This window comes from Phaethon lepturus, unplaced genomic scaffold (assembly GCF_000687285.1).
Source record: "Phaethon lepturus isolate BGI_N335 unplaced genomic scaffold, ASM68728v1 scaffold43381, whole genome shotgun sequence".
Taxonomy (NCBI): domain Eukaryota; kingdom Metazoa; phylum Chordata; class Aves; order Phaethontiformes; family Phaethontidae; genus Phaethon; species Phaethon lepturus.
The window spans coordinates 30507-57351 of record NW_010520641.1 but is presented as its reverse complement, the minus strand read 5'-3'; the positions used below and the strand labels follow the sequence as shown (position 1 = coordinate 57351).

At 46.3% G+C, this 26845-nt stretch overlaps 1 protein-coding gene across 2 annotated transcripts in view; it reads right to left on the bottom strand.

The window, feature by feature from the left end:
- Positions 1-391: 391 nt before the first annotated feature.
- Positions 392-26845, bottom strand: part of RNF220 (ring finger protein 220) — a 49006-nt gene continuing 22552 nt past the window's right edge. For both annotated transcript variants that reach the window (XM_010297455.1, XM_010297454.1), the window contains exons 7-9: positions 11918-12026; positions 10692-10766; positions 392-986 (exon numbers count right to left, since the gene is read on the bottom strand). In XM_010297455.1, the coding sequence (XP_010295757.1) occupies positions 915-986; positions 10692-10766; positions 11918-12026 (256 nt within the window). In that variant the 3' untranslated portion in view covers positions 392-914. The remainder of the gene's footprint in view (positions 987-10691; positions 10767-11917; positions 12027-26845) is intronic.

Here is a 26845-nt window from a genome sequence, read left to right as displayed (position 1 = left end):
CCCATTAGCTACAACTAATGACAAAAATCCACCTCCTCTACTCCCCATAAGTTCTGTAAGTTATGGGCAATGCTACAGCCATTACTAAAAGCTGTTAACTTCATATCTGAATGAGGAAATATACACCACAGAACATTAAACCATTTATATTATATATATGTATATATATACTTTTTTTAAACTAATGACTTTAATGCCAAAACTTTGCTGAACCAAGAAAAATATGGGTTTAATGTTCTCTGCTCATTTTTTCTTCTTTAAAAAAAATACAACCAAAAAAAAAAGAAAGGGAAACTTATTAGTATGTAATGTTTGAGTCTATCCCATTTATACACAACATTGTAAACATATATAATCTATATTACATGTGCTTCATTTCTGCCTGGGTGTGTTTTTTTTTTTCTTTAAACCTTTTTTTATCACTAGAACACCACAAAAAAACCAAAACAGAACCAAACCAAAACCCAAACCAAAACAAATAAAAACGAAACAAAAAAACTGAACAAAGAACACAAGTTACAGGTTATTTAACATCTTTCTGTCAAGGGTCCCTTCCCCAGTCTCCTGGGGGCAGAGTGGTCAACAACACAGTCCAAAGGAGGGCTCACAAGCCATCCGCGATGCAAAGCCAGCTCCAGGGAACAGGTGGATGGGGAATACTGGTTTTAAAAAAGGGGGCTTCACAACAAAAGGTTTGGTTTTGCCCGCTGCAGATGCTGAAGGAGGTCACAACAAGCGGGACCTGGGAGCCGAGGCTCCCTGCTGCTCCTGTATCCTCAAGTCCATGTCTGGAGTCTCTGGTTTGTTTTTTTCTTTATATTTTAAAACGTCTTTTTTTTGTTGCTGTCGTTCTTCTCCCCCTTGGTGTGATGAGCTGAGCCGAGTAGCTGGGTCCCACCCTCCCGCTGGGTCCTTCATAAGTAGATACGCCGAAGGTCTCCGGGAGACGTGATGGTGTTACACTGGGGACACAGCTTCTTGGCACCCTGCAACCAGCAGATGAGATGAACAGCGTGAGAGAGCGAAGGAGGACAACCCGCGTGGCCCTGCCCTTGGCCTGGGATCTCACAGGGAGCAGCACAGGAGAAGGGGCAGCAAGGCCACCCCCCTTCCCCTCCAAGCAGGGCCATGCCCTCCCAACAGCGGGCACAAGCTGTGAGGAGTGGGAGCCCCAACGACTTTCTGGCCTGCCCTGCAAGCCCCTAATCCCATTCCAGTCTCCGGCATGAGGCAGCTGGGCAGGCAGGAGCTCTGCAGGAGGCTGAAACCCAGGGTCAAGACACATCACCAAAACTCAGTAGCTCCAGGGAGAGGAGTCTCTGCAGGTGGATCGGCCTGAGCCCCCATCCCACCGCACTGCTGTCACTGGCTGCCAGGCAGATCTGCTCCTCTCCACTTCCCTTGACCATCTGCAGCCTCCGATGAGTCAGTTCAGGTCACTGACCAGGCAGAAAACCAACCCAGCTGGAACAAGTGCAGTTTTCAGCTGGGGTGACTGAACTGAACCAGTTCATGGCGGGCTTGGACCTTCCCTTTCAGGGCAGCGCACCGGGGGACTGCCTCGGCCGTCCTGCGAAAGCCACAGAGCTGCTGGATCTGCCCCGTCCTGCCGCTCCCAGCTCACGGAGATGCTGCAGAGACGAGCCTGTTCTGCCAAGGTGAGCTGCAACCAGCAAACAGTGAGCTGGGGCGAGGTAATGGGCGGCTGACACGAACACTACATGAAATAAAACAAGGGCTGATGTGCCATCTGTCACCGAGCCTGACAGCAAGAGGGTGTTAATAAGCCTCAGAATCGGGGTCAACCTAAGCTGGTCATCATTAGATTGGCAGATGTGACAGACAGTTGATGGGAAAAATGACAGAAAGATGTCTCTGCTGCTGCGAGGAAGCCTCCCGTCTACAGCAGCAGCAGTGCAGGAAATTGGGATGCCCTGGCTTTCCACACCGACCGCAGTCTCAACACGACCTCCCGCTGCACAGAACTGGGCACAGGCTCTGTCCGAGCACCCCGAGTTTTGCTCTCTGCTGTCAGACAGGCCCTTCCAGCAGCTAACGCCCAGCGCTTGGCATGACAAGCGAGCTGACAGGGACGCAACATGCCGTGTGGAAGCCTGCTGGCTTGCACAGGGCTTGCTGGCAGAGCTGAAGCCATTCGGTTCAGTGATGCTGCTGCTCTCCCTTAGCCAGCCTTGTTTCAGTACCTGCAGCAGTGAGCGCGGCAGCTTGCAGGACGTGGACTGAGTGGCAGGGCAGGACCGTGACCTGCCACAGTGCTTCAGTACTGCTGCCTGCCTTTGGGGACGTCCCTAGCAGAGGAGCTGGCACTGCTGCTTACAAAAGGCAAGCATCCTTAGGTCCTCTGCTCTGTGACACCAGTCACACTGCAGGACATGGCTTTCCCCCCTGGAAGTTCCCCAGACTAAGGAGAACCTGGAGGAGAGAGTCCCAGGTACAGAAAATTTACATGGGTGCAAGTAATTCACAGGGATGTCGCTCCAAAGAGGTGCAAGTCATGTTTTCTCTGCAGTCTTGAGTACCACCAAAAAGCCCCTGCAGACCAGCCTTGAGCCAGCCCCCTCCATGCTCCCAGTGCACATTATTCCTGGCAGACAGGGACTTTGCACACTCACTGTTCCACGAGCTTTGGACTTCTGAGCAATCAAGCTCCCATTTGACACCCCTGCTGCCAGCGTCTGAGCTGCTGCCCCAACACACGTCGGAACCGCAGGCACTTGCACCTGAGATCTAAAACAGCCACATACAAAGTCCTGTTGAACTAGAGTTGAATGAAACACAGAACGGACACCCAAGACACTTTGGATGTCACTCCCAGAGTGAGTGACAGTCTGTCAGTGGGACAGACCACTGGTGGTCTGGATAGTGCATCTAGTTCTGGTGCTGATGCTTGTGGGCGCGTCCTTCTAGCTGCCTGGGACCTATCTTATCCCTTCTCTATCTACCGTGTCTGTTTAGATTCTCAGTGTTCGGAAGCAGGGACCATCTCACTGTGCCTGTGCAATGCATCAGGCAGCCCCATGCACCGGTCTTCACAGAGTTGATTTGGCATACTGGATTCTGGGAAGCACAAACCACAACTGGCAGGAAAGGCTTAAAACCCTGATGAATTCAAAGACTGACTGCACTGGATTTTAACAGAGACTATTTATATAACACGCCTCTTCGCTTGTGCTCAAGACCAGAGCTTAGGATCTCCAGCATCAGAAAAGGGCAAGCTCTAACACTGCATGTCCCAGGAAAAACTTCCTGCAGCAGCTACGACAGGTAGGAGAGAAAAATCTAAACAACTGCCCCTTCTGCCACCTTTAAAGCCACTGTGTTCCAGGCTACATTGCTGAGGAGGGGCTCACTAATCTGGCTGGAAATGCCATGAAACAGCCTGTTTCAACTGAGTTCCTGCTCGGGCCTGCATCGACATGCAGTTCCCCAGTCCTCAGAGGCGCCTGTTGCATCTGGTTGGCCTCTTGGCATCATCTTTGTAGCTGGAGGGTCCCAGGGGAAGTGGCACGGAGGTGCTGAACAATTAATTCACAGCATGTTGTCAAAGGGGCAGCAGTTGGCAGCTGCCTGTTTGAGCTTTCCTGTGTGCCCTGACAAGCAGAAGTAAGTGTGCATGGGGACTTTAAGGCGTTCCAGATGTGACTACTGCACACATCTGTGTGCTCTTCTTCCCAGGACAGGCACAGCTTATTGGCAAGTGGCAAAAAAGTATCCGAGTACCTGGCGTTTCTAACTCTCTGGACAATGCACCAGGGAGAGGTACCTTCTGCAAAACCAGTCCCCTGACCCCTCAAAGATCTCAGCCTGCCTTCAGTCCTGGGCAAAGGATGAAGGAAAGTGCTTGCTGCCATCTAAAACCATGCCCCTCTATTCCTCAGTGCTCCTGCGCAATGCTGAAAAGTTATTTTCTTTTAGCCCTGCTGAAGTTGGAGGTGTGCGTGGGTAGGGAGGAGCACTGAATCCCCTTGAGCTGATTTTTGCTAAGAGCAAACCTCAGCTGCCGCCATCCACCGTCTTGCATCTTGTGCTCCGTTCTGGGTTTGGAGGTGGACTGAGGCAGCTGCAGGCAGATGTGTGTGACCCTCAGTGAGGGCAACCTCACTAACACAGACTAGTGTCTGTGACAGCTAGACGCTAGCTGTCACCAGACAGCTCAGTGTGGGAAATTTTGGAAGGACAGATTCCCTGGAAAGCCACCCTGCCCAGGTCTCTCCAAAGGCTGCCCAGGTGCTCGCTATAAGCACAAGTTGTCCTCACTCAGCCCACAGGATGGCAGAACAAGCCTGATTAAACCAACAGCAGCTTTGCTCCTCTCTTCCATGGCAAAGCAAGGTCAGGTATGTAATTCCTTTACACCACAGGGGAAGGGAAGATGGGTGGATTTATCCTGCCAGACCTTGGGATCTCTGTCCCGGAGATCTGCTTTCTGCACCACATGCTGATGGCTTCAGGGGGATCCACCCTCCCTACCTAAGGCTGAGAGCTGCACATGGGCAGCCAGGGACAAGTTTTCCACCACGCCAGAAGGCAGAACCCAACCACATGTAGCTTGACACATTTTCTGCAGAAGCTCCATGACCTGATTGCAGGTTCATTTAGGGCAGTGGTGGATGTTGCTTCCCCTGCACGCAGGGAGGGCAGCTCATCTTGAGCTCTGAAGCCCGAGTGCACTGGAAGGAACAACGGCATCCTAGAGCCCTTCAGCAGCCTGGCCTGAATGCTGCGCAGGCTGACTGCACGTGGCACGCCGGGCCCGGGTCTCTGGGTCTCCCTAGTACTTATGCTTGGTATTAAACAGTTCAAGCAAAAATAATGACTTTGGACCCTTGGGGAAGCCTTTTTCTTTTTTTAAATAAAGCTGTCATCTTCTGCACATCAGCATGTGTGTTAAATTCAGAACTATGTCCTGAGATTGAAATTGCTTAGAACCTTATTCCTTACATCTGACTTTTCAGTGTAGGTGTACAACGTTTATTGGCACTAGCATTTAAGCTCTCATCTCTTGTACAGAGGCACATAAGCTTGTACACACACACATGCTGGCACAGGCACAATGAAAAAGCATTTGCTCCCCCACTGCTCACCTGCCAGCTGGGGTTACTAAACTTTTCCCTTGAAATAAAAATGCTGTGGAATAATAAGTCCCACCTGTAGGCCATTTCTTTCTTTCTTTTTTTTCCAGGTCCTTCTGCTCCTTTCATCATAGCTTCATGGAAAAGCCTTGATGTGTTATAGCTGCGTGTGCTAGAGTGAAGGCCACCTCAGCTTTTCCATTATAAACCCCAGTTTTGAGGGGTTTATAAAACTCTGCTGCAAGAAGTTTGCTCCAGGGCTGTTACAAAGCAAAGAAAAGGAGCTGGAACCAGGATGGAGTTTATTTTTTCTCCTCTTTTCTTAATTAAAATTTGGCAAGTGATTGATCCACAATACAGGCTAATCACTTGGGGTAGTAGTTTGAAAAATACATTAACGAGAGCTGAAATGTTGAGAAGTCGTTAGGGCTCACATGGTGCCAGGAAGGATTGGAGTATTTTGTCTTAAAGTTGCCTCTTAAAAAAAATGGCGTGATGTCTGCTGTAAATTGGCTAATGCAAGAAAACTCAAAAGGAAGGATTTAGGCACTTCCTGCTGTCCTGTGGGTCTAAAAATGAGCAATTTCCAAGCAGATATGCTACCAGGCACAGCGAATAAAGAGGTACACACACACAGAGCGCAACTTTGCCACTGTCACACCTGGGCTCAAAGCTTGCCTGTTTTACAGCAAGGAAAACCAAGGTAGAGAGATGGCAGGAGAGACCCAAACCAAGATCCACCTTCCATCAGGTGAGGAATTGAACTCCAAGACCCAATTCTCAACCAAGGCAACAGCCCCCTCTTCCACCCACAACTGCACATGAAGTGGCAGCTTCCCTGCTGCAAATGCTAATTCCCAGCGAAGCATCTGTTCACCACTGCTGTCGTGGGGTACCTCCAGTTGTCAGGTAGCGGGGTTAAAGCAATCAGGAGTGCAACCATTTTCACAGAACCTCCTCAAAGGGTGGAGCTCCTCACCCCCACAGGTTGTTGGGAGGCCAAAACTGAAACATGTTAATAAATAACCAGACAGCCTCACAGCAGATGGGAACATCATGGAGGATCAAGTGCAGCATCCTCCATGCAGCTGCTGACTCAGGAGGTCCCTATGTTGCTGGAAGCACTAAAGAATCACCCAAAAGGATTGCTCTGTATCTGTGTTGTTTCTTACAAAAATACTCCAGCCTGCATGGGATATATGGTATTATAGCCTAGAAAAAGCGACAAGGCTCAGAACATAGCAGTGCAATCTACCAAAGATATAAATGTGTCAACTGCAGAGCATACGTATCTATCGATGGATCCCCGGGAAACATATTCTGTGATAAAGAAGGCTTTTTAGACATGATTTTTTTCCTGCTCTTGCAGTTGTCATTTTCAAATAAGCCCAAGACAGGCGAGTACAAGCCTGGGGTCAGCAAATACACATAGGAATGCTGGATCTGGCTGTACAAATGACGGGGGAAACTCAGCAAGCTGCACCTGCTCAAATATACCTGCGCTCTTTCAGCCCCTGCACACCTGCACCCACCAACAGTTCCATCACTGGCAAACCACCACCTGACTTAGCTTTTAACTCCATTTACATCATAAGGAAGGATACCAGGGTTTGGGAGATCACAGAACCACAGCTCAGAGGGACATCAAGAACTCACGGACCCATTCCCCCAGCAAGATCTCTCAACTTGAATTACTGCTGAGGGACATGCACCAAACCTGTTCTTGCAACCCTCCTCGGATGGAGGCTCCAAACCTCCCCAGCAAAGCACTGCAGCAGATTGCCAGTCTTTACTGTCAGAGCACTCTTCCCAGAAGGAAAATATGAATCTCACCCATGAGGGGCTGTAGGGTCCCTCTCTGTTAATGGGGAAGGATAGAGAAGGGGCAGACAAACCTTCCAGAGGGAGAATCATCTCCCATCACCCACTGACTCAGGGTTGTAGTCAAACAACCAGCTGAGGATGGACACCTGCTGAAAGGATGGTTGACATTCAGGGAAATGAACCCCTCCTCCTGCTGCCCAGGCTAAGCCTTCCCCCTGCAATACCACCATTTCCCCTCCTGTCTTGGAAGAACCTGCATGTGTCTTCAGGGGTTTCCAAACGGTATCACAGGGGAGTCACTCCAGGCTAGTGTCCCAGTTTCTGCATAACTTGAAGATATTAACTAGCTCTCTGCATGCAGGATGGATGAATGAAAAATGTCACTGCGCTGAGTGCCCCAGACAATCAGCAAGTAGAGAGTAGCAACCCCATCGGTATGGTTTGACACAGCAACACAAAATCAGCAGACAAACCCACATGACAAAACAGGTAATATATACCGGGGAATATTTTTTCCTGGGAAAGCAGGCACAATCACATGGCATCAAGCAGCATGTTCTTGTATCCCTCTCCCTGTCTCCATTCCTGTTGTGCCTGCAACCACAGAGCTGCCCATAGCGTATGCAGCGTATAGCATACCTTTAGTCCGTGTCCCCTGGACCACAGCCCTCAGGCAGAGCAGTTCTCCTCAGAGCAAGTGGAAAGAGAGAAAACCACAACTCATGATGTCCTGACGCTGAGTAAAGGGATGGTTTCTCCCTTTCTCCATCGCCACCATGAAGACGATCACCTAACCAAGCAACTTCCGTTTGCACTGAAGTGCTGGCTAACTCGGTGAGCACCATGATCTCGGTTCTCTTAAGCCATCTCTAGTGTCCCTTTCTGCGACCCCGGCCTTTCCCTCCTGTTAATCCAACACAGCAACAGGAGATAGAGATGGAGTCTGCTCTGGCAGATGTTTCATCCCCAGAACCTGGAGCTGGTTTGATGCCTTGAGCTCCAGTATAATGGTACCTAAGCTAGAAGAGTCCAGCGGCCATTTGTAGAGTTGGTGGTTAAAAATGTCTCCTCCTCTTCCCTTTGCAACAGAACAGTTATGATTTGCAATTGGACATCCAAAAGCCACAAGTCCAAAAACTGTATTTTCAGAAAGTCTAAGCGCTTTAAAGATCCAATCCTCATCAGTGCACTAGACACCACTGAAGTCAGAAGATACCAGAGATGCTCAGATCATTGTAGCGTCATATCCTAGAAATATTTAAACCTTAAACCTTTTAAAAAAAACACTTCACCTCCTCTGGTCCATAGACAGATGTGAGCATCAAATTTCACCCCGTCTTCAATAACCTGCAGAGGTTTCAAAGTGCTCCCAGGCACTCTGAACCTTCAGTTCTAGGGCCTTGTTCAATACACGGTTCTCCCTCTCTCTCTCACAGACACACTTACACTCTAATTTAATATTAGATCTCGGCTGGGCATATAAACCACAGGCGCACAGGAGAAAGGGGACTTTTCACCAGCAGGGATGGCAGATCTCCAGAATGTTCAAAAGGGGCCGGAAGCCTGACACAACCCGCCCGCCCCAGCTCCTATTAACTCCAACAAATTGTTTATTGCACAACAGAAGAAAAATGTTGCCCCTCTCCCCCAGCCAAGTCTTTCCATGTGTGCTGCACGCGCAGGCTCCCTCCTCTTGCCCCCGCTGGGGAGCCAGCTTTATACCCAGGGAAAGGTAACAGCAGCGATTATTACACACACTATCCCACAGCTCCTCGCTTGTTAAAAAAAACAAGAGTCTCTTTTGTGCCCGAAATAAAAGGAGATACCTTAATTAGAACAATGCAGGTTGGTGAGCATTAAACACTGAGCCCAGCTGCTGTATGCCATTAAATTCATAAAAAAGGAGGGGGGAAGGAGGGCAGTCTTAACGAGATTACACACATTGACTTTGATCAAGACACAAAAGCACCAAGGCGTTCCAGGGTTTTTATTGCTGTCTTCGGGCTACATTTTAATGGTTACATTAGAAACATGCTAACACAGGCTGGGAGATTTTTTTTGAGACGGGAGAGGGAGTGCAAGCATGCCTTGTGAAAAGGCCTGGTTTAATAAATTGGGGGCTGTAGGGAGAGGCTAGGACTGGGGAACACATGAGTAGCCACTTATTAATTGCTTCCCCTATGCAAGTGCCAAGTCCTAACACAATGTCTTGCTGGACTATTCCCATCCCGCCTGCCTTGTCAGCTGAAGAGCCACGTGCAGACAGCAGACAGCCAGCACCGTCCCCACCTTCCTCACGGAATTCGAGGGGGCAGATGGCTCCCCCTCTGCAAGGGTAAGTGCTAACCCCTGAGCACCTGGAGTGGGATTTCCCAGTCCTTACCAGCAGCTGTGACTGCTGCACAGGAGACAAAGGGGCCTGACTGAAGTTGAACTAAGTTGCTGCTGAGCGTAAGAACAGCCTGAAATCGGTGCCACAGATTTAGAAGATGACTTGACGGTGCTGGGAAGAGGAGAGGACAAAGACTTCAGAGTAAAGAAAATGAAAAAAGAAATTAGTGTTTTATCCTCTGCGTGTCACACCGCTGGAAGACAAGATTACTCTTCACTTAACTTAGCAAAGGTGGCAGAGCACACATTCATCCAAACATCTCACAACGAGGTACCCACGTATGTGTCTTTTATAACACACTGCTAAAATGTTTACAAAAGCTTGTATAATCTAAATAGTGACACGGTGTAGCTGAAGAGCTATAAAATACAGCCCAAGGGATAGCCAAGTTATTGAGTTGCTATGAGTACTCAAGCCCACAGGCACTTCACCGTCCTGGTAACTTGGACGAGACTTTTAAAAGGCAGGATTTAAAGGAGCATGATCAGCTTAATCGTAAGTCCAAGCACAGAACGTGTTCTGTAAAGTAGATTTTGTAATGCCTTACAGGAACAGTTTTTAGGAGTGGCATTCCCTTAAATTTTTTGCAAACCAACACTGTATCATCTTGCTAACAGGAGAACTAGAAAGCACAACTGACTATTCTTCACTCCTCAACCTCAGCAAAATGAAAGCTTCAAAATTAGCTGCACAGGGGACATTAAAAGCTGATTATGAAGCCCACAGTTTTAACACAGGAAAGGAAAACACTTTATTTAATAACACCTTGAATTTTAACCTGATGTCCTTTAATACATGTATAAATTACTACTGCACTGGGTCACCTACTCAATGTTCAAGGTAGTCTCCAGTCTTCCAAACAGAATAGCATGTGCTTGAAAACTGCACAGTGCTTTTTCAAATAATCTGAAAAATATAGATTCATATTCATAAAAGCTCCCTTCCATATTCTCTATCCTGAAGATTATTCCCTTTGCTTCAGGGGAATATTAGGTTTCTCAGAAGCTATGCATTCTATGAAATCTCAGTGGATTTAGCCTCCATTCTCACAGCTTTACCTCTCTGCATGGATGCCCCACAGGAAATTATGGTAAGGCAAGGCTGTCCGCCACACAGAGCTCTTACATGAGCAACTGCTGTCCCCACAGCAGCAGAGGAGCAAGCAAGGGGCAGGACTGCACCTTGGTGATGACGACTCAAATACAACTCAAGTCACAGCTAGAGTAGGGTGTTAAACAGCAAGGCTTGGAAGTCTGCATGCACAGCACTCAGATTGTTTAAAATAAAGCAAGAAGGACCTCTCCCCTTGGTGAGTTAAATAAAGTATCCCAGAAGAGAGGAAAAAGTCTATAAGTCAACAAGAAAGTAGCCAAGAGCCTCACCAGAGTCCGCAGCCAGCATTCTTCGCAGTGCACATGCCAACACTGAATGGAAGTCAGGGGCATTGTGTAGGAGTCCTGAGGAGAAGAAGCAAATGGGTTATTTCCACAGCAGGGATCTACTGATTCTTTGCTCCCAACCCCATCACAACGCCTTTTTTTGTGGGTAACATTGCCTTGTATTTTGTATCACAAAAAATAAGTTTGTGTAATATGTAAGTTTGTATTTTTGTAATGTTTGTGCAGTAGAGGCAGAAAGTCTCCTGCAGTCCATTTTTCTGGCTTCTCAGAACTCCTGCTGGAAGCCCATAATCTGCTCAAGTGGTGCCTGGCTCAGCACAGTTATCGCAAGAGCATCTGAAGTTGCTGTGGCTACTTGCCATTATTCTCATCAGAAAGGTCACCAGATCATACAAAAAACAGTGAAAGGGTAAGATTAGCCCTTATCACAACTCTTAGTTCTGCAGGAACAGCTTAACTACATCCCAGGAATGCTGCTGCTGCTATTTCCACAGACATTCCTTCTCTTCAGTATTTTCTGTCATTGCTAATAAACCTCTGAAATCAGCAGCAAGCTGTCATCCCTTCTATGGGATGAGAGATGGGGACTGCACCCCCATACCTACAAGTCATGAACTGGGAGAGAGAGCACCATGAATCAAGCTGAAGTTGCAGAGGGAGACCTTCACCAAGCAGAATTTTCTCACACTATCATCAGAATAAAAACCTCACAGGAGATGCAAAGCTTTGCAGGCTCAGACCATCAGAGGGAGCTGCTGCCCTTCTTTAAGAAGGCCACAGCATCACTACAGAGCAAGCAGGACATGAACAACTTTTAAACGCTTAGGCAACGTTCCTGTTCCTAAATCACACGGTGGGTGATAGATCACAGATTCTGCTCCCCCCTATGTATGTAAATCTGCACATGCAGGAAGGGGATGCTGGTATCTGGCAGTTTTCTATAGGAAGGCTGAAAGTCTTCCGAAGTTGAGGCTTTCTTGTCCCTGATATAGATGGACAACTACAAATACCACTGGAACAATGTAATGCATACTGAAATTTCAATTGCTAAGAAGACCTAGCACCTTCATTTGGAAGGCTAAATTGGTGTATAGAGACAAAGATGAGTTCCTCTGCTCTACCTGAAAAGAGGAGAAAAATCTTCTCCCCTCCTTGGCAAAGATACCAAGACATTTCTGATTCATTACCACAAGTGGAGTGCTACTCACCATGCAAATGAGACATTTATAACGGTCCCCACGGGAAAGCTGCCTTTCTAACTCACGGACACGAGCCTTTAACGCTTCAAATGTTGTCACTGCAGAGTCTTCTGTAATTCTGCAAAAGATGATGGAGAGTGAGCATCACTGAGCACACAAGATTGTTATGAGTTTGGGGGTAAAAAGGATCGCACAACAGGTACCACACAGGAAATGGCAACATTCAAATACATCCAACTTGGGCTGAAGAATTCCTGAAAAGCCCAGCGTGGTTTCTTTGAGGTGTCCTACTAAGCGCTTCCAAACACATCACAACAGAACACAACGGGGCTGGGGTTGCCAATGCCATACAGAGCAACTTTCCGCAAGACACAGACATTTAAAGAACAGATTTTTTGTTTGTTTGTTATTTTTGTTTTCTGCCTCTTTTCTTGTCTCCCTTAAGAGATACCTTAGGACCAAATGCTTTGGACAAAGTTCTGTATGTTGCTCTAAAGCTGGTGAGGTAACTTGCTGTGGGCAATATGAGCTGCTCTTCCCCTTAGAGAGTGGAGGTCTTTGCTGGCCATCAATCTTATGAAACAGGAAATCAGCTCATTATACAGGATCAACACAATGCTCTTTTATTAAAAGAAATCCCTATTTTTTTGGGTTCTAACACTGAAAAAAAGGAGAAACCAAAAGCAATGGATACTGTGCCAACAGGGTGGCTATAAAAGCAGCTTTACAATCTCTGCTTTCCCAGTTCCTAGGGTCATTTTTGATGGGCAGCATTATTTCTTTTTGTCACTGAGGCACTGTGCTGAGGGCAGGCAAGTGTATTTTCATGGTTCTGCAAGGCTGGTGAAAAGAGCAAGTTGCCAACCTAAAAGCAAGGGCAGACAGCAACGCTTAGCAAATGAGATGCAGACAAGGATCTGTCACTCCAGCATGCTGCAAAAACTGATTTCTACACAGTGCAGACATAAGGAGGGGCCCTCAAGCATTCCTCAGAAAAGGTTTAGAGTATTGCACTGACATTAAGGCTTTCACTCTTGCAAAAAAACAAAGCAAAACAGCAATTTTCATGTGTCAGTGAATTTCTGGCCTTGACCAAGCAGACTCCAGCTCAGAAGAACCTGAAGGGTACCTCACCACCAGAAGCTGCATCAATCACAACATAACCAATAGTGGCATCCACATGTTCTACCTTTTTAGAGGATGATTCATCAACAGGTGGCTAAAACATGGGTCTAGTGGAATTACTACAACCATTAAAGTGAGCTGCAATCTCAGCACTCCCGCTGCGTGCACATACTTGCTCCTCTGTTCATTAGTCACTTGTTGCCAGCACACAGGGAGGGACTTGAGGTATCCCCCGAGAGGTGATTCTGCTGTTTTTTCCCAAGGCTCTGGAAACAGAGCTAGTCAAAAAGATCTTGAGTGATTTTTCTAGTTATGACACCTCAGAAGAAAATGGGGCTGCAGGAGTGCATATGGTTAAGTACCAGTGTTATAAACCATTGCAAATGACAGTTGCTAGGAAATGGTAACAATTTTAAAACTGCAAAAAAGGCAAAGAAATACACATGTCCTGTGATAGCCTAGTGGGTGAGAACTGCCTGGGGACAGGGACACTCTGCATTCATGTCTTGGTATCAATAAATATTCTCTGGAGCAAAGGAGCTTCAGTGGGAGACACCACTCTGCTGTGAAACACCCACTTGCTCCTACTCATTGGTATAAATTATTATCATCTCCCAGTTTGGGTTCTCACCCTCAAGGAAGACGTGTTAGTGTTTTCAAAGAAAGTCTAGGAAGGTGTTATTTTTGTCCAAGGAAGAAACAGAATTTTTTATTTATAGCTTGAAGATTATTGTTGGATGAGAAAACTGTTTCCCTTCCAGTCTGGCCCACCAACAAGCTGATGCTGGATGAAGGCTGCAGCTGAATTTGACTTTCTGGAATCCATTTCTTCTTCCTGCATGCATAAGGGCACTGGAGTTTTAAAAGGCAGCAAGTGTGGCTCCTGCCCAAAGTGAGCGGCAAGCAGAACCTCAACCCTTGATAAATTCTTCTATTGCTATCCATGGAGCTATCGGTCCTCCTCTGAAGGGCAGGTGACTCAGCAAGGACAGGGAAAAGTGGAATCCTTGAGCAGATCCAAGCAAAGGCCAATCCATCCCCAGTCCCAGCCCAATAACAGTCAAACCTTGGAAAGGAAAAATTTGCCTCTGCAACAACTAGAGGAGATAGAAAATGGCTTGTTTATAGAAGTCTAAATGGCTGACCCCCATCAGCCAATTTCGGAAAGTCTCTGAGATAATCGCACCTGTCCAGTAATAAACGAATGAATCAGAAAAGGAGGCTGAATAGAGGTATAAGCAATAATGCTCAGAGGCTGCCTGATACAATGGCCAATCAATAGGAGGGCTGTAGATCAGGGTGCTAGTTAGCTGGAAAATTACCGCACCGCTGCGTGCGTCACGCTGTAGGGATCCTGGACAATCAATGTGGGAGGTATTGATTTAGTTATTATCACTTCATACGCTCCAGACATTGTTAAATATACATTTATTAACAAGACTGGGGTGCATTGGTAAGAGAGGGAGCTTTAAACACTGCGATATCTCCCAGCGCTGATCAAAGCTCAGCTGTGACAGACTTTAAACTCCATGTTCTCCCTGACAAGCATACTTTCAGAACAAATCCTGATGCACAGCATCATGCTGAAGACACAGCTCCTATCTCACAAGAGAGAGATTTTGGCCACAAGTGAGTATGTTGCACTTGAGGTTTCAGGAAAGCCTCCCAGAGCAGCAGCAACCAGGGACGTGGCGGCCAAGGGTCAACCCAAATGGAGCGATAATTGCATGGTTGCTTCCGAAAAGCTGGAGGAAATGAGGTCAAGGGAAATAGGGAGAACATTAGTAAATAAAGGAAACTGGAACTACCTCCAGGGATGGAATAAAGACAAGAGTCACTTCCCATGTGTCTGGCTCCCGTGGTGGCCAGCACACTTGGGACACATGCCATTCCATTTAGTGACATTTTACCGTCAACCTGCTGCTTGTATCCTAAAGATAAGCATCGCCTAGGAGCAACTCTTCCTGCAGCAGCAATCTTGGGAACTCCCTCAGGCTTCCCTCTTGCGTGCACACCTCATATGTGCTTGCCCCGACACAGCTGGGAGCAGCCTGTGCAGTATTTTTACAGGGTAACGCCGGGGTGGAGTGAGGGTCAGAAAGCCGAGCTCCATGGACAGGGTAAGGCTGTGTAGAAGTTACCCTGCTGCCAAGGGAGGCAGAGGCAATTACAGGGAAGAAGGAATTGGCTTCCACAGCCTTGCTCTCCCTGCTTTGCCTTGACCTCATGCTGGATGTAGGAGGACTCTTTTAACAATTTTGCGCCTCAGCGCTCTGATTTGACGTGTTTGGATAACGTCATTTATCAGCCTCCAGAGAGATCTGCTGAGCACAACTGCTGCCAAAAGCAATGCCTCGAGCCCCAGCGCTGGTGCTTCCCCAACCATGCAGGTGCAAGCAGCCTCGCCGATACCTGAATTGTTCTCCCTGGCTGAGAACGTATCAAGAGGGCACATCTACACTACTCACTGTGGACCTACATCACCACAAACAGGGGAGCCTGAGCAAGAACGTTTATAGAAGAGCAAAAACACGAAGGGAGGGCTCTTCGCAGAGGAAGCTTGGTCCTGCACTTCTCTCTGGACTTTGTGGATAACTCTTCAACAACTTGTCAGTCACAGCTGAGGATGCTGGGTGCCAGCGAGCAAGTCTATGAGACCTGACAGACAGATAGTTTTGGGTCTTTGTGCCCAACGCATGTTTTACTACTGTTCATAGCATTTTCCCCTCAGCACTAAAAATAAGAACCAACTTTCTTCCTTTGAGCAATTCCTTGCTTTGTTCAGGTAAAAGGCCAGCAGAAGGACATAAAAATACCAAGTAAAACGAAAAAGGACCTATCCATAGCTTTGAGTTCAGCAATCACATCCTGGGAAATCTCCCCTGGGAATCAGCTGCCCCTGCCACCTCCCCTTCACAAAAAAACTTTAACCTAAATGCTGGTTATTTGTCAAACATTAGCATGCATGTGATCTTTGTTTCTCCAAATTAAATCGAGCAATTCTTACCCACTGTCCCAGTGGGCAATCACAAGCAATTCCGTTAATTAAATTATCTCTGATTCTACAGCTCTGGAATCTCTCAATTGACTAAGTCTGTGCTTTATCATCAACAAAATACTAGACCAAAAAGGAAACAAAAAAATGCTGATGTCAAAGTGATTGGCTTCAGTTAACCCTTCCCAGCTGGATATGAAGGGCTGCTCAAGAAACTGTTAGACTGGAACAGGCCCAAGAACAAGAGCCTCGTACCAGAGATACCAGTAGCAGCTGTTCACTTGTGTTTCCTTTCCACTGTAGACAAGGAAAAAAAAAAAAAAAAAAAAAATCACTGCATCCAGCATCCTTCCTATCTGAGAGCCACAGAAAGATGCAAACTACTAGCTGCTGAAAAGGCAGAAAAACACCTCAAAGATTAGTCAATCCCTGTGAATACCCATTCCTCCCCTTACCCAGATCTCACCTGATGCACCCCACTGTTGAGGAGTCTTCACAAAACATTCCCCTTTGGTTTATTTCAACTGGATATAAATTTTCCTTTCTTCATAAACGGCCACACTGTACACAGCATTCCATAAATTTTTACAATTCCACTGTTTGTATGTACCTTGTAAAAACCGCTTAGCACTGATTAAATGCACCACCAATAAAATTTCATTAGCTACTTTTGACATTTGATATTCTGACCTTCCTCTCTCTTCCTCATACATATATTTTTGGTTTTGTATGCCTGTAAACACAGAGTGGCAGAGGGGAAAATGTACAGTACCACCGACAAACCTGAGTGATGTCTTTATTTTTAAACAAAGCCTTTATCTTTCCTTGTCAGAGGTGGAGAACCTGATCCCAGCAGAACATACATGCCCTTTCCCTGCACCAGCGGCAGAGGTCAGGTCACTAGCAGCTTACATATCATAAATATTAGAAACAGACTGGTCGATGCTTTGAAGGCAGAGTCAAGCTAAAGTAAGATTCCAGAGAAATTGCTCCTGGCTATATCCAACCATAGCCGTAGATGACAATTAACAAAACCACTACCATGCCGTGGAAGAGAAAGCCTACTGCAAGTCCCTCGCTTTGTGGGGCACAAATCTTAAAGACTTGATAAAACGATCCTAAAAATGACCCCAACATCAGTACACAATCATTTAATCGCAAGCCTTCCCTCACAGCCAATTTACGTTTGGGTGAGAGGGCAACTTTTTCAGAGAAAAGACCATGTTTTATTAGCCTGTAACATGCTGCGCAGAGCTGCGGTGACACCTGTAACGCAGCAGAACAGCAGAGCACAGTGATGCGGGTCTTGGCTCTCACTCATACATTGCCTTCAACACAACACCCTTGCTATGTGAGTTTCAAACACTAACTAAAAACAACTCTTAAGTATTCTAGGACAAAAACGGCTTCAGTTTTCAAGCTGGTGAAAGAATCCACCCCCGCCTTTCAATTTAGCAAGCATCACCTGCAGCAAGTGCTACAGCTAATAATACAGGGAGTTTATTTTGGCAGATGTGGGTGAGCACTACTGAAGTCAGTGCAATATACACAGATACAAAGGCCTTTTGCACTTACTGGAGTGCAAGAACCTAACATAAAGCTGAAAAAACGTTTGCTACTAACAAGGAAAACTCTTAAGTTTTTAAAAGAAAAGTCACAGGCAGCTTTAAAGGGAAATGGACACAGCTCAAGCATTGTCAGTATGTCTCTGAAAGAGCTCCAGTGTGAGGCACTGGTGACAGATTGACTGCAAATGACCCCAAAACATGCAGGCTACCAGACTGGCATGATGCACTGCGATTTTATTTCACTAGATGAGCTGGCTATGGCAGAAGGGGCCAGATCCCTCACAGTAGAAAACTGCCCAGGAAAGCTGTTTGCAGTAGAGCCGTATCAAAACGCAGCAAGTGAAGTTTATACCCTTGGTCTGTGAGAGTGCCAGTGCTAAAAGCAAATCTTCTGGCAAGACATCAACATTTTAGGAGCTGGCTTCCCCTTTATATAGCTAAAAATCTCATTTATTGGGTTTATTTGTTTCTAGACTAACCTCCTTTAAAAAGGCTGACTTATAATCCTGTAAAACATTGTCACATGTATTGAGGAAATTGGCAAGGATGCTAATTTATTGTCCTCTAGGAAAAAAAAAAAGCCCTCTTTCCTTGATTAATGTATGTTTTTGTATTGTAAGATATTAAAGAATGTTGCTTCACCTGTAATTATAGAGAATAGTTTATTTTGGCAAAGTGCCCTGGCTTCTGGTTGCCAAGTTATGAATAATGCAATGTTCCTCATTCTAATTTCCGTGTTCTAAGTTGTGAATTTGGAGCGGGGTGCATGCAAGGGCACACACACACACACACACACACACACACACACACACAACGCCGAGGCGCTCTCAGTCACGAGCGCCTCTATTTTATACTTGCTTGCACAACTTGTTAATACTGGCATCTGCTTGCCAAATTCAGAGTTTGCTTCTGACTAATTTCATCTTGATGCAAACCAGAAATGTTGTCTCTTTTTTCCCCCCACAGAGGAATTATTTCTCTTACACTTGCATGCACCGTCGCAATACCACTGAGGGGAGCTTACGGCTGCAAGAAGGCGTTTTAAGCTGCATTTAGTAGGGACTTGGGTAAAGATTCCCCGAAGAACTTAATGACAGAAGAATTCATTATGCTTTCATATCTCCTCCGCCTCTATAACACAGAACCCAACAATGTCTTTACAGAAGCGGGAAGTACATTCAGGCACTGGCTCTTTCTCTCTCTCTTTTTTTTTGGCCCGCATTTCGCTGTGACACATGTGCCCAGCCCCAATCAAAACAGAGACAGATGGCACCGCTGATCATTCAGAATGGAAGGAGCCTCGGAGTCAGCATGTTTAGATGCATTTGTAGGGCTACGCAGTATCCGCTGGCCACTGGGACTGATTTAAAAAGGCGGCTAGTGGAAGTCTGAGCTTGCGCCAAAATTTTAAATGTGCCATTTGAGCAATTATGGTTCGACATGAAAGCTGGGAGAAAGAATGCATAGGTCATTCTGATTTCGATTTAGAGACTATGTCCCCTGTTCCAAAGAGAAAATAAACGCAATCCCATTGCTTTACTGGAGCAGCTTTGGCGATAAAAGTAAAAAGCCATGCTACGGAAGAGCATTTTGCTGCAGCAAGGTTTAGCTGAGGCAGCACAGGCAGAGTTAGAAAATGATTCTCTAAACAAAGTTCCCAAATAGAATTAATTTCACATCTAATTGTGTTACTATCTCAGTTCACTTCTCAAATGCATCCTTCATCCTGGTGACCCTAAGTGTATTCCTAACAGATCCGTGAAGGTGTGTCGTGGTTTCTATGTTAATACAAGCCAGGGCCACAAAAGGCAGGCAGTGGAAATGGGAAATGCAGCTCCGTTCCCTGCTGAGGCACAGGGGTTAGATGTTCCAGCTGACTGAAACTTGCCTCCACCCACAAGGGAACATGTTTGGACTATGACCAAGCTCCATGTATAGCTAGGCAGGTATATTTTTCTACTGGAATACTTATGGCAGCTGTAACTCGTCATCTCACTGTGGCCTGGAGGTGGTCTGGAATTATTGGTAGCTTTGGTTGAATGATGAGGGCACAAAAGTATAAAATAACCCTGAAGTGGAAGAGGAATAGCAAATTCCTAGGGCTGAAAGGTGGTCAGAAAGTTGGACATGCAATTGAGTCTTGCAGCCAGCCTCTGTGTGCAATGAAATGCCTTCTACTCCCATGGCCTGCGCCCAAACAGCCGAGATAAACAGGAAATATCTATGCTACTACAGCAGCACTTGGATTCATCTGCAGCCTTTTAAGGCCTTTACCGTGGAGGTGATACGCTTTCCAGAACTTCCATTCATGACTGCTGATTGGAGGTACACAAGGGCAGCGCGATAACACATCCTCCAGACAGCTTCCTACAACCGCTGCTGCCGCCCTAGAACTTTTACACTGTTGCTGTTTCCTTTACAGGGAAAGAAAGGATCAGAATTAGCATCATTTAAGGTAATCATGCCTTCAAAAAGAAACATGAGGCTATTAAAGGAGGCCACGGCACATTAGGATCGCACAACCAATTGTGGTCCCAGAGCTGGGAGAGGAAACCAGCAATGCAGAGGAAGGACAGGTCACGAGCTGGCTATCTGATGGAAAGCAGGAACGCTTACGAAACTGAGTGGGAAACAGCAGCATTTTGTGGACAGAAACCGTCAAAAAGGCAGAAAGAAGCAAATGGAGCACTAGGCTGAAGTGCCTACAGTGGTGGCAAGCAAGTAAGGTTAGGACAAGCATTGACACCGAAGTGAGGGCAAAAAATCAACACGGATATTAAACTACGTTAATTACATTACTTGCTGTTACACTGCTTCTGTAAAGGCAGTGCTGGGTTCTGTGTTACAGAGGTGGGGGAGATATGAAAGCACAATGTCTTCTTCTGTCATTAAATCTTTACCAAGCTCCAACTAAATGTGGCTTAAAACTCCTTCTTGCAGCAGTAAGCTCCCCTCAGCGGTATTGCAACTGCGCATGCAAGTGTAAGAGAAATAATTACAGACTCTACAGTTGTCCCAGACATGGTTTAGTGAGAAGTAATACAAACTGTTTTTTTTTTTCGGGTACTATTTCATATTTATACTTACTAACTATAGTCTAAGAAATGCATAAACTACCAAGAGCCATAATTACAACCATCCTGTTGTCATACAGCAGCTGGCACAGCACAAACACTTACTGAGTCCTGCCACAATAGTCAGTAAGTGCCAAAGAAAGCAGTAGTCCCATTAACGCCAGCACACAGCCAGCCTGTGCAGCCAGGGCTGCCCTTCAACAGATGCACAAGAGAGCCAGCAAACTGGCAGCGGATGGGGCACAACAGGATCTCTTTTCTGCTCTTCAAAGGAACATTTCCATCCAAACAGGGAACGCAGCCTACATAAAAATAATTGTTACTTTTCTCTTGAGAGCATCTGGGCACCATACTAACATTTCCTAAAAAAAAAAAAAAAAAATCATCAGTCCCTGCCTCCCTGCCCTGCCTCTTAATTCTTGCAGCGTAGGTAAGGGATATGAATAAACAGTCACATCCTCAAAACATTTTCAGAAGGAACACAGCAGGATCCACAATGCTCCATGAGAGACAACATTAAACACAACAGGCTAATTTTAGGGCCGAGTCCTTTCTCTGACAAGCTGCTCACACATCTAAGGGCAGAATTTGTCTGCTACAAGGCAGCTGTTTGTGTTTTATAAGCTAAAGTTTCTCTTACCTATGGAATAACTCCAGTATTTCACAGGGAATCATCATCCATCTAACTGAAGTACCCTCTAACGGACCATCAGCCTCATATCCCCTTTGAAATAGCACAGCTGAGCACTTGCTGGGCCACGATTTATTTTTTACCTTCTAAGACATCTTGCTAACTCTATAGCTCAATAGTGACAGTCGAATTTCACACTGCGATAGCCCCCCATCGATTTTTCACTCCCAGGAAGCAACTCCACAAATTAAAGTTAACAGCATTTCTGAAACTAAGGAAAAAAAAAAAAAAAGAGAAGGAAAAAAAAGAAAAGAAGGGGCAGGTGAAGAGACACGGATGGCAAGATGCCTAAACTGAGCCCCCAACATACGAATAAAATTCCTTCCTGGGGTTTTCACCAGTTACGGGACAGGGATGCTACTGCCCCTGAAGCCAGCAGCCACCTTGCGTTTGCAGACACTTCAGCTCTAAAACATCACAGGCTCAACAGACATAAGAGTCCCTCTCTATATGAAGATGTCAAAATCTGCAAAAAACTGTCCCAAGGCATGAAAATTAGACCAAACCTCTGGACACAGGTGCACTAAACAGAGACACCACCTTCCCTCCAGGTCTGAGCTTGTACAGTCAACCTGCCACGCTGAGCTTCGTTAACCGCTAGGCTGTGATGAACCACGACACTGATACAATTTCAGTTGGCGCAGTGGTAATAACGCTTGAGACCATCATTGACACACGCAATTTCTACCAAACAGTTAAGAGGGGGCAGAATAAAGAAACACAGCCCAGCACTCTTCTCTCCACCGCCACAACCTAGAGATGAAGTGATGCCAAAGTCTACCTACGCACCCTTCCAACACTGAACACCACTATACTTTACAAGCACATATTACATACTACAGAATTACTGAAAGGAAGGACTAAAACCTAATAAAAAGATAAAAATCGGGACACAAGCAGGACTCAGTCCAGCAAGCGCTTTCTCAGCCTGGCTTTGACAATCCCATGCTTCAGTTCAGCTTCCTGGATCCTGTCTCAAGTTTACACAGGCTGACCTAGGACTGGACCCACCAGCAGCATTGTGCTCTCTGTTACCAGAGCACAAAGGTTTAGTTAATTGATGACTCAAGTCAATTTTTTAATTCCATCTTTGCTATATGACATTCTCATCTCCCACCAAAGCCCATTAGTAGTGTGACACTATGGAGAAGGGCTGGGGAGTGCTTATCCTCTGGTGTGAATTCACAACAGATGCTGTTTCCCTCTGACACATCAGCTTAAGTGTGGCTCCTTCCCTTTCAGGCCTCTGCTAATCCTCTGGCTTCACACTCACTCTTCTCTCATCTTGACCCACCTGCCCAGGAGCAGGGTCCCTGCGACAGACACCGCTACCTCCCCGACTGCTCTCACACGTTTGACTCTTTGCACAAGGACCCCAACCTAAACTTTGTTTAATTTTAACAATTTCTTCTTGTGCGGCCACACCAGAGCCCTTCTGGAGCTGATGCTTTAGGAGCAGCTGGATTGGAAAGCGGTGATGTGGGAGGGAAGGGGAGGAAAGAGGAGACGAGAAAAATATAACAAATACAATTGCTTTTTGTCTCTAAACCCCTCTTTTTAACCCAACGAGCATCTCATCCAATGAAGCATGATGAGCATGAAGTGTTATATAAAGAAGATAATTATAAAGGGATTTAATGCTTGGCAGGCTCGTATCGCAAGGTTTATAGCGGAGTTAGCATACTCACTTAAAAAGCCTTGTGTCCAGGTTTGCTATTATGCGGGCAGTGCGTCTGGGGCCAAGTGGAATCAGAAACAAGATTTGTTTTACGAAAAAAAAAAAGAGCACAGCCCCCTTCCCACTGAGGATGGCAGCTCCAGTCCCACCTCCTTCCACTTCTGTCCCATCCCTGATTAATGATGTTGTCTGCCTGATTTATGACCCACCCCAACAGATTAGAGTTTCCCTCTTCAACCTCCCCCCTGCTTCACCCCCCCCAGAAGGCACAGCCACACTCCGCTGGAAATATTAGAGAATTATTAAATAAACATTCATACGTCATGTCTCTTCCCATACTGAGCTCATCGTAGTCAACGCTCAGCGGCCAGGTCCTGTTTGCTTTGGGGCTGACACCAAACAGCTGGAGTGATTCATGGAGAGGCTGGCTACAATGCTCTGTGCCATATATCATGCTCGCAGCGCTCCCTGCCCCGGCGGAGATAAACTGATCAACCACAACGGGCTGGAATGAATTTATGACAACACAAAATTGAGGAAAACAAATGGGAGGTGACCCAGTGGGCCACTAACCCAGACTCTCTCGCTGGCCTGCAATCTAGTCTGGTGGCAGAAAGCAAAATTGAACATTGGCACTCTGAATTAAGATGCTGGCTTTTAACCCCAGGGAACCTCGGTTTCAAAATGGCACCAGACCCTTGCGGGCAGCATCTCAGGAGGGAGGAGGGAGGAAGACCTTTTGCTGGGAAGGTGCTTTTTGCAGCTCTCTCTGCACAACAGTGCTTCAGCTGAGAGCGCAGCATTGGTAGAGGAGTCGGGGAGGATGCCAGGACAATTAGGGACCGGCTGCTCTCTCCGAGCAAAGCTGCATCTCAAGTCAAGGTAAAGGAGTGTCACACCGGCTGAGCTCTGCCTGTCTGCTGAAGACCCCAGACACCGTCTTTGCGGTGGCTGGGGTCTTCAGCAGACAGGCAGAGCTCAGCTGGTGTGACACTCCTTTTTCCCTCCCCATGAGCTTTCAGCACCTCAGGGTGTCTCCCAGATGCCTCATGTTGGTGACACTAGAAAAGCTCAGCAGGGCTGAGACATCCCTTAGTGTTGGGAAGGAAACACGGGACCAGTACCACCTCTCTCATTACCTGTGGCTGCTATCTGAAGTTCAATGCAATGCAGACAAGGTCAATGGTGAGAAACCTGCCTGAGCTACCAAGGACCTGGCACAGCTGTAAAGGAAAGCTGGGACCAGCACCATGTCTCATTATCTGCGGCTGCCATCTGAAGTTCAACACAACACAGACAAGGTCAACCTGCCCAAGCTACCAATGACCTGACATGGCACAAGGAGCAGGGCAACAAATGCAGATTTACCCCAAGACCCACCTAGTTCTACATGCAAGAGACTCCTCCATGAAAACCTAGGTTTAGATTAAATTAAGTTGCTCAAGCAGAGAGCTTCAGCTGCGTGCCAAAAAGAGGACCACTTGCTGTACTGTATTAACGGATTAAAAACAAACAAAACCACACCGCTCTCCTTGCCTACACTTACTTTTGGAGGAGGGGAGGGGGAAGGAACGTCATTCTTATGAACGAAGGATCAATACACGGATCGCTGCTAACTCTATTAGCCACTGCTCTAAATGGAGAGCACAGCTGACACAGGTGGTAAGCCATGTGCTTCTGGACAATTTTAAAAATGCTAATCAGATGCTACATGGGGTTTAACATGCCAATCAATAATGCTCAGATTTAAAGGCAAAAATTAAAGTTAGAAACAATGGAGTAAAGTGATGCTGCCAAAAACTTCCTGTAAGCACCACCCAAAACAAGAAAAATGAAACCAATTTAGCTCCAGATTAAGAAACAGGAACTAGAGATGAATCAATTTAGCCTGTTGGGCTGGGTCGCCATATATCATGGCTCAGCAGTGGAGTGGGAAGCAGCCAGACAGTGTGAAACCCTTCCCCCTCCTTTTCTGTAGGCTTCTAGCTCTGATCCCTGTTATCAATTAATTTAACAGCACCCCTCTACACAGACAAGCACACAGAACATTGAGGCTCCTTAAAATGCTGGACAGAAACTATTTATCATGCACAAATCTCAAAGGAAAGGAGATTAAAAAAAAAAAGGCACCCAGGAATTCTCCCCCTGAAACACCATCTTGCTTTCTGAACCTTGGTAAAATAATGCACCTTAAATAAAAATCTCTCCCTGCTACTTTCAAAAAAATCAACGTTATTGGAAAGACTCAGCAAGACACTTAAGGCTTTTCCTGCAATTTCTGTTGGGTTTTGCTGACTTTTCGCACCTTTTGTGGAACTGAGGCTTTAGAGGGGCAAGGTTATTGTGGAGCATGCACAGATGCACGCGCACACACACATACACACTCCCCCCACTTCACAGCAGTGTTAGCACGAGTGCTGTTTGGAAAGGATTCTGGGATCTTTCAAAAGGTGCTAGCTAAAGCCTCTTTGATCAGATTATTAAAGCTATGTCAATTTTATCACTTGAGCTCAAGTGTTCTGGAAAATGTCAAATCCTTTCAGCTCCTGCAGTTTAAAGATTTTCAATAGGAGTGGATCTGGGAGGGTGGAGGGCTGCTGGGCTGACAGGCAGGAGGCCCAAAGGGAAGCCGAGACAGAGGCTGACAGATTAGGGCAGAAGGGATGAGTCCTTGCCACCAAGACAGCATGCAACGGTTGGCTCACTCTAAGGACAAAGTTGCTTCTGCACTGACCTGTGAGCTCCCAAACTCAGTGGTCCTTGGCTAAAGTCTGCTCACTGAGAAGCACTGAACAGCAGACTGCCCACATTTGGGACATGCTAATAAAAAGCCTTGTAAAAAGGAAAGTTCCGAGACAGCAAAGCAGTGTTCAAGTTTCCTCTGCAGCAGGGAGTTTTCCCAGTTAACCCCTGACTGTGAACATACGCTTTGCCAGGCTGCCTGAACTGTCAGAGATCCCAAAATGGGACAGGGACACAACCTCCCAAGTCAGGACCAGGGGCAGGTGGAGAACAAACTACATTTAAAAAAATACTTTCTGTAATGTCAGCTTAACACTACCACCAGATTTTTTCCCCATCCCAAATTACCAATGGACCTCATCCCCAAAATGTAAATGCCATCTGTTTAAAACCCACAATTACCTCATTGCATCCGCCTCATTCAGGCTGTTTTGTCTCTCACTTGATCTTGGGGCAACATTTTGTGACAAGCAATAATCAACTTAAAACACTGTCCCATCCCAATTAATGCAGTCCATGGCAGCAGCGAAGAGCCTGTAGTTTTAGGCCTGAATCGTCACATTTGCCTAAACAGTAAGTCACCCTAGCAGTGTGTGGAAGGAGGCTAGGGATAGAAGTTGTTAGTCAAATGCACAGTGCAGAGAAAACCATGTTTCTATCTCAAACTAGGCTGCAGGATATCCAGCGAGGAGAAAGGGACAGGAAAGGAGATGGCCAGGAGCCCCTACACTGTTGTATATTCAAACACCGAGACTTAAACTTCTGAATCACCTGGAAGGGCTGCAGGTAAAAAACTCAGGAAGACACATTATTCCTATTGGCAACTGTACAAAGGTGAAATCTGGCTTTTAAGGGAAAAGAAATTCTCTCAGTGAGGCTTCTGACAAGTTACAGGGCTGCTGGGATTCCCTTTTACTGGAGAGATGGAAGGTGGAACATGGCTCCACGGAGAAAACAGAATAGAGACCACGTGAAGGACTGCCCTCAAAAACAAAGATACAACAATAAGGTAACTTCTCCAGTTAAAGCAGGATCCCCGGATACATTGATAGCAGAAATCTTGC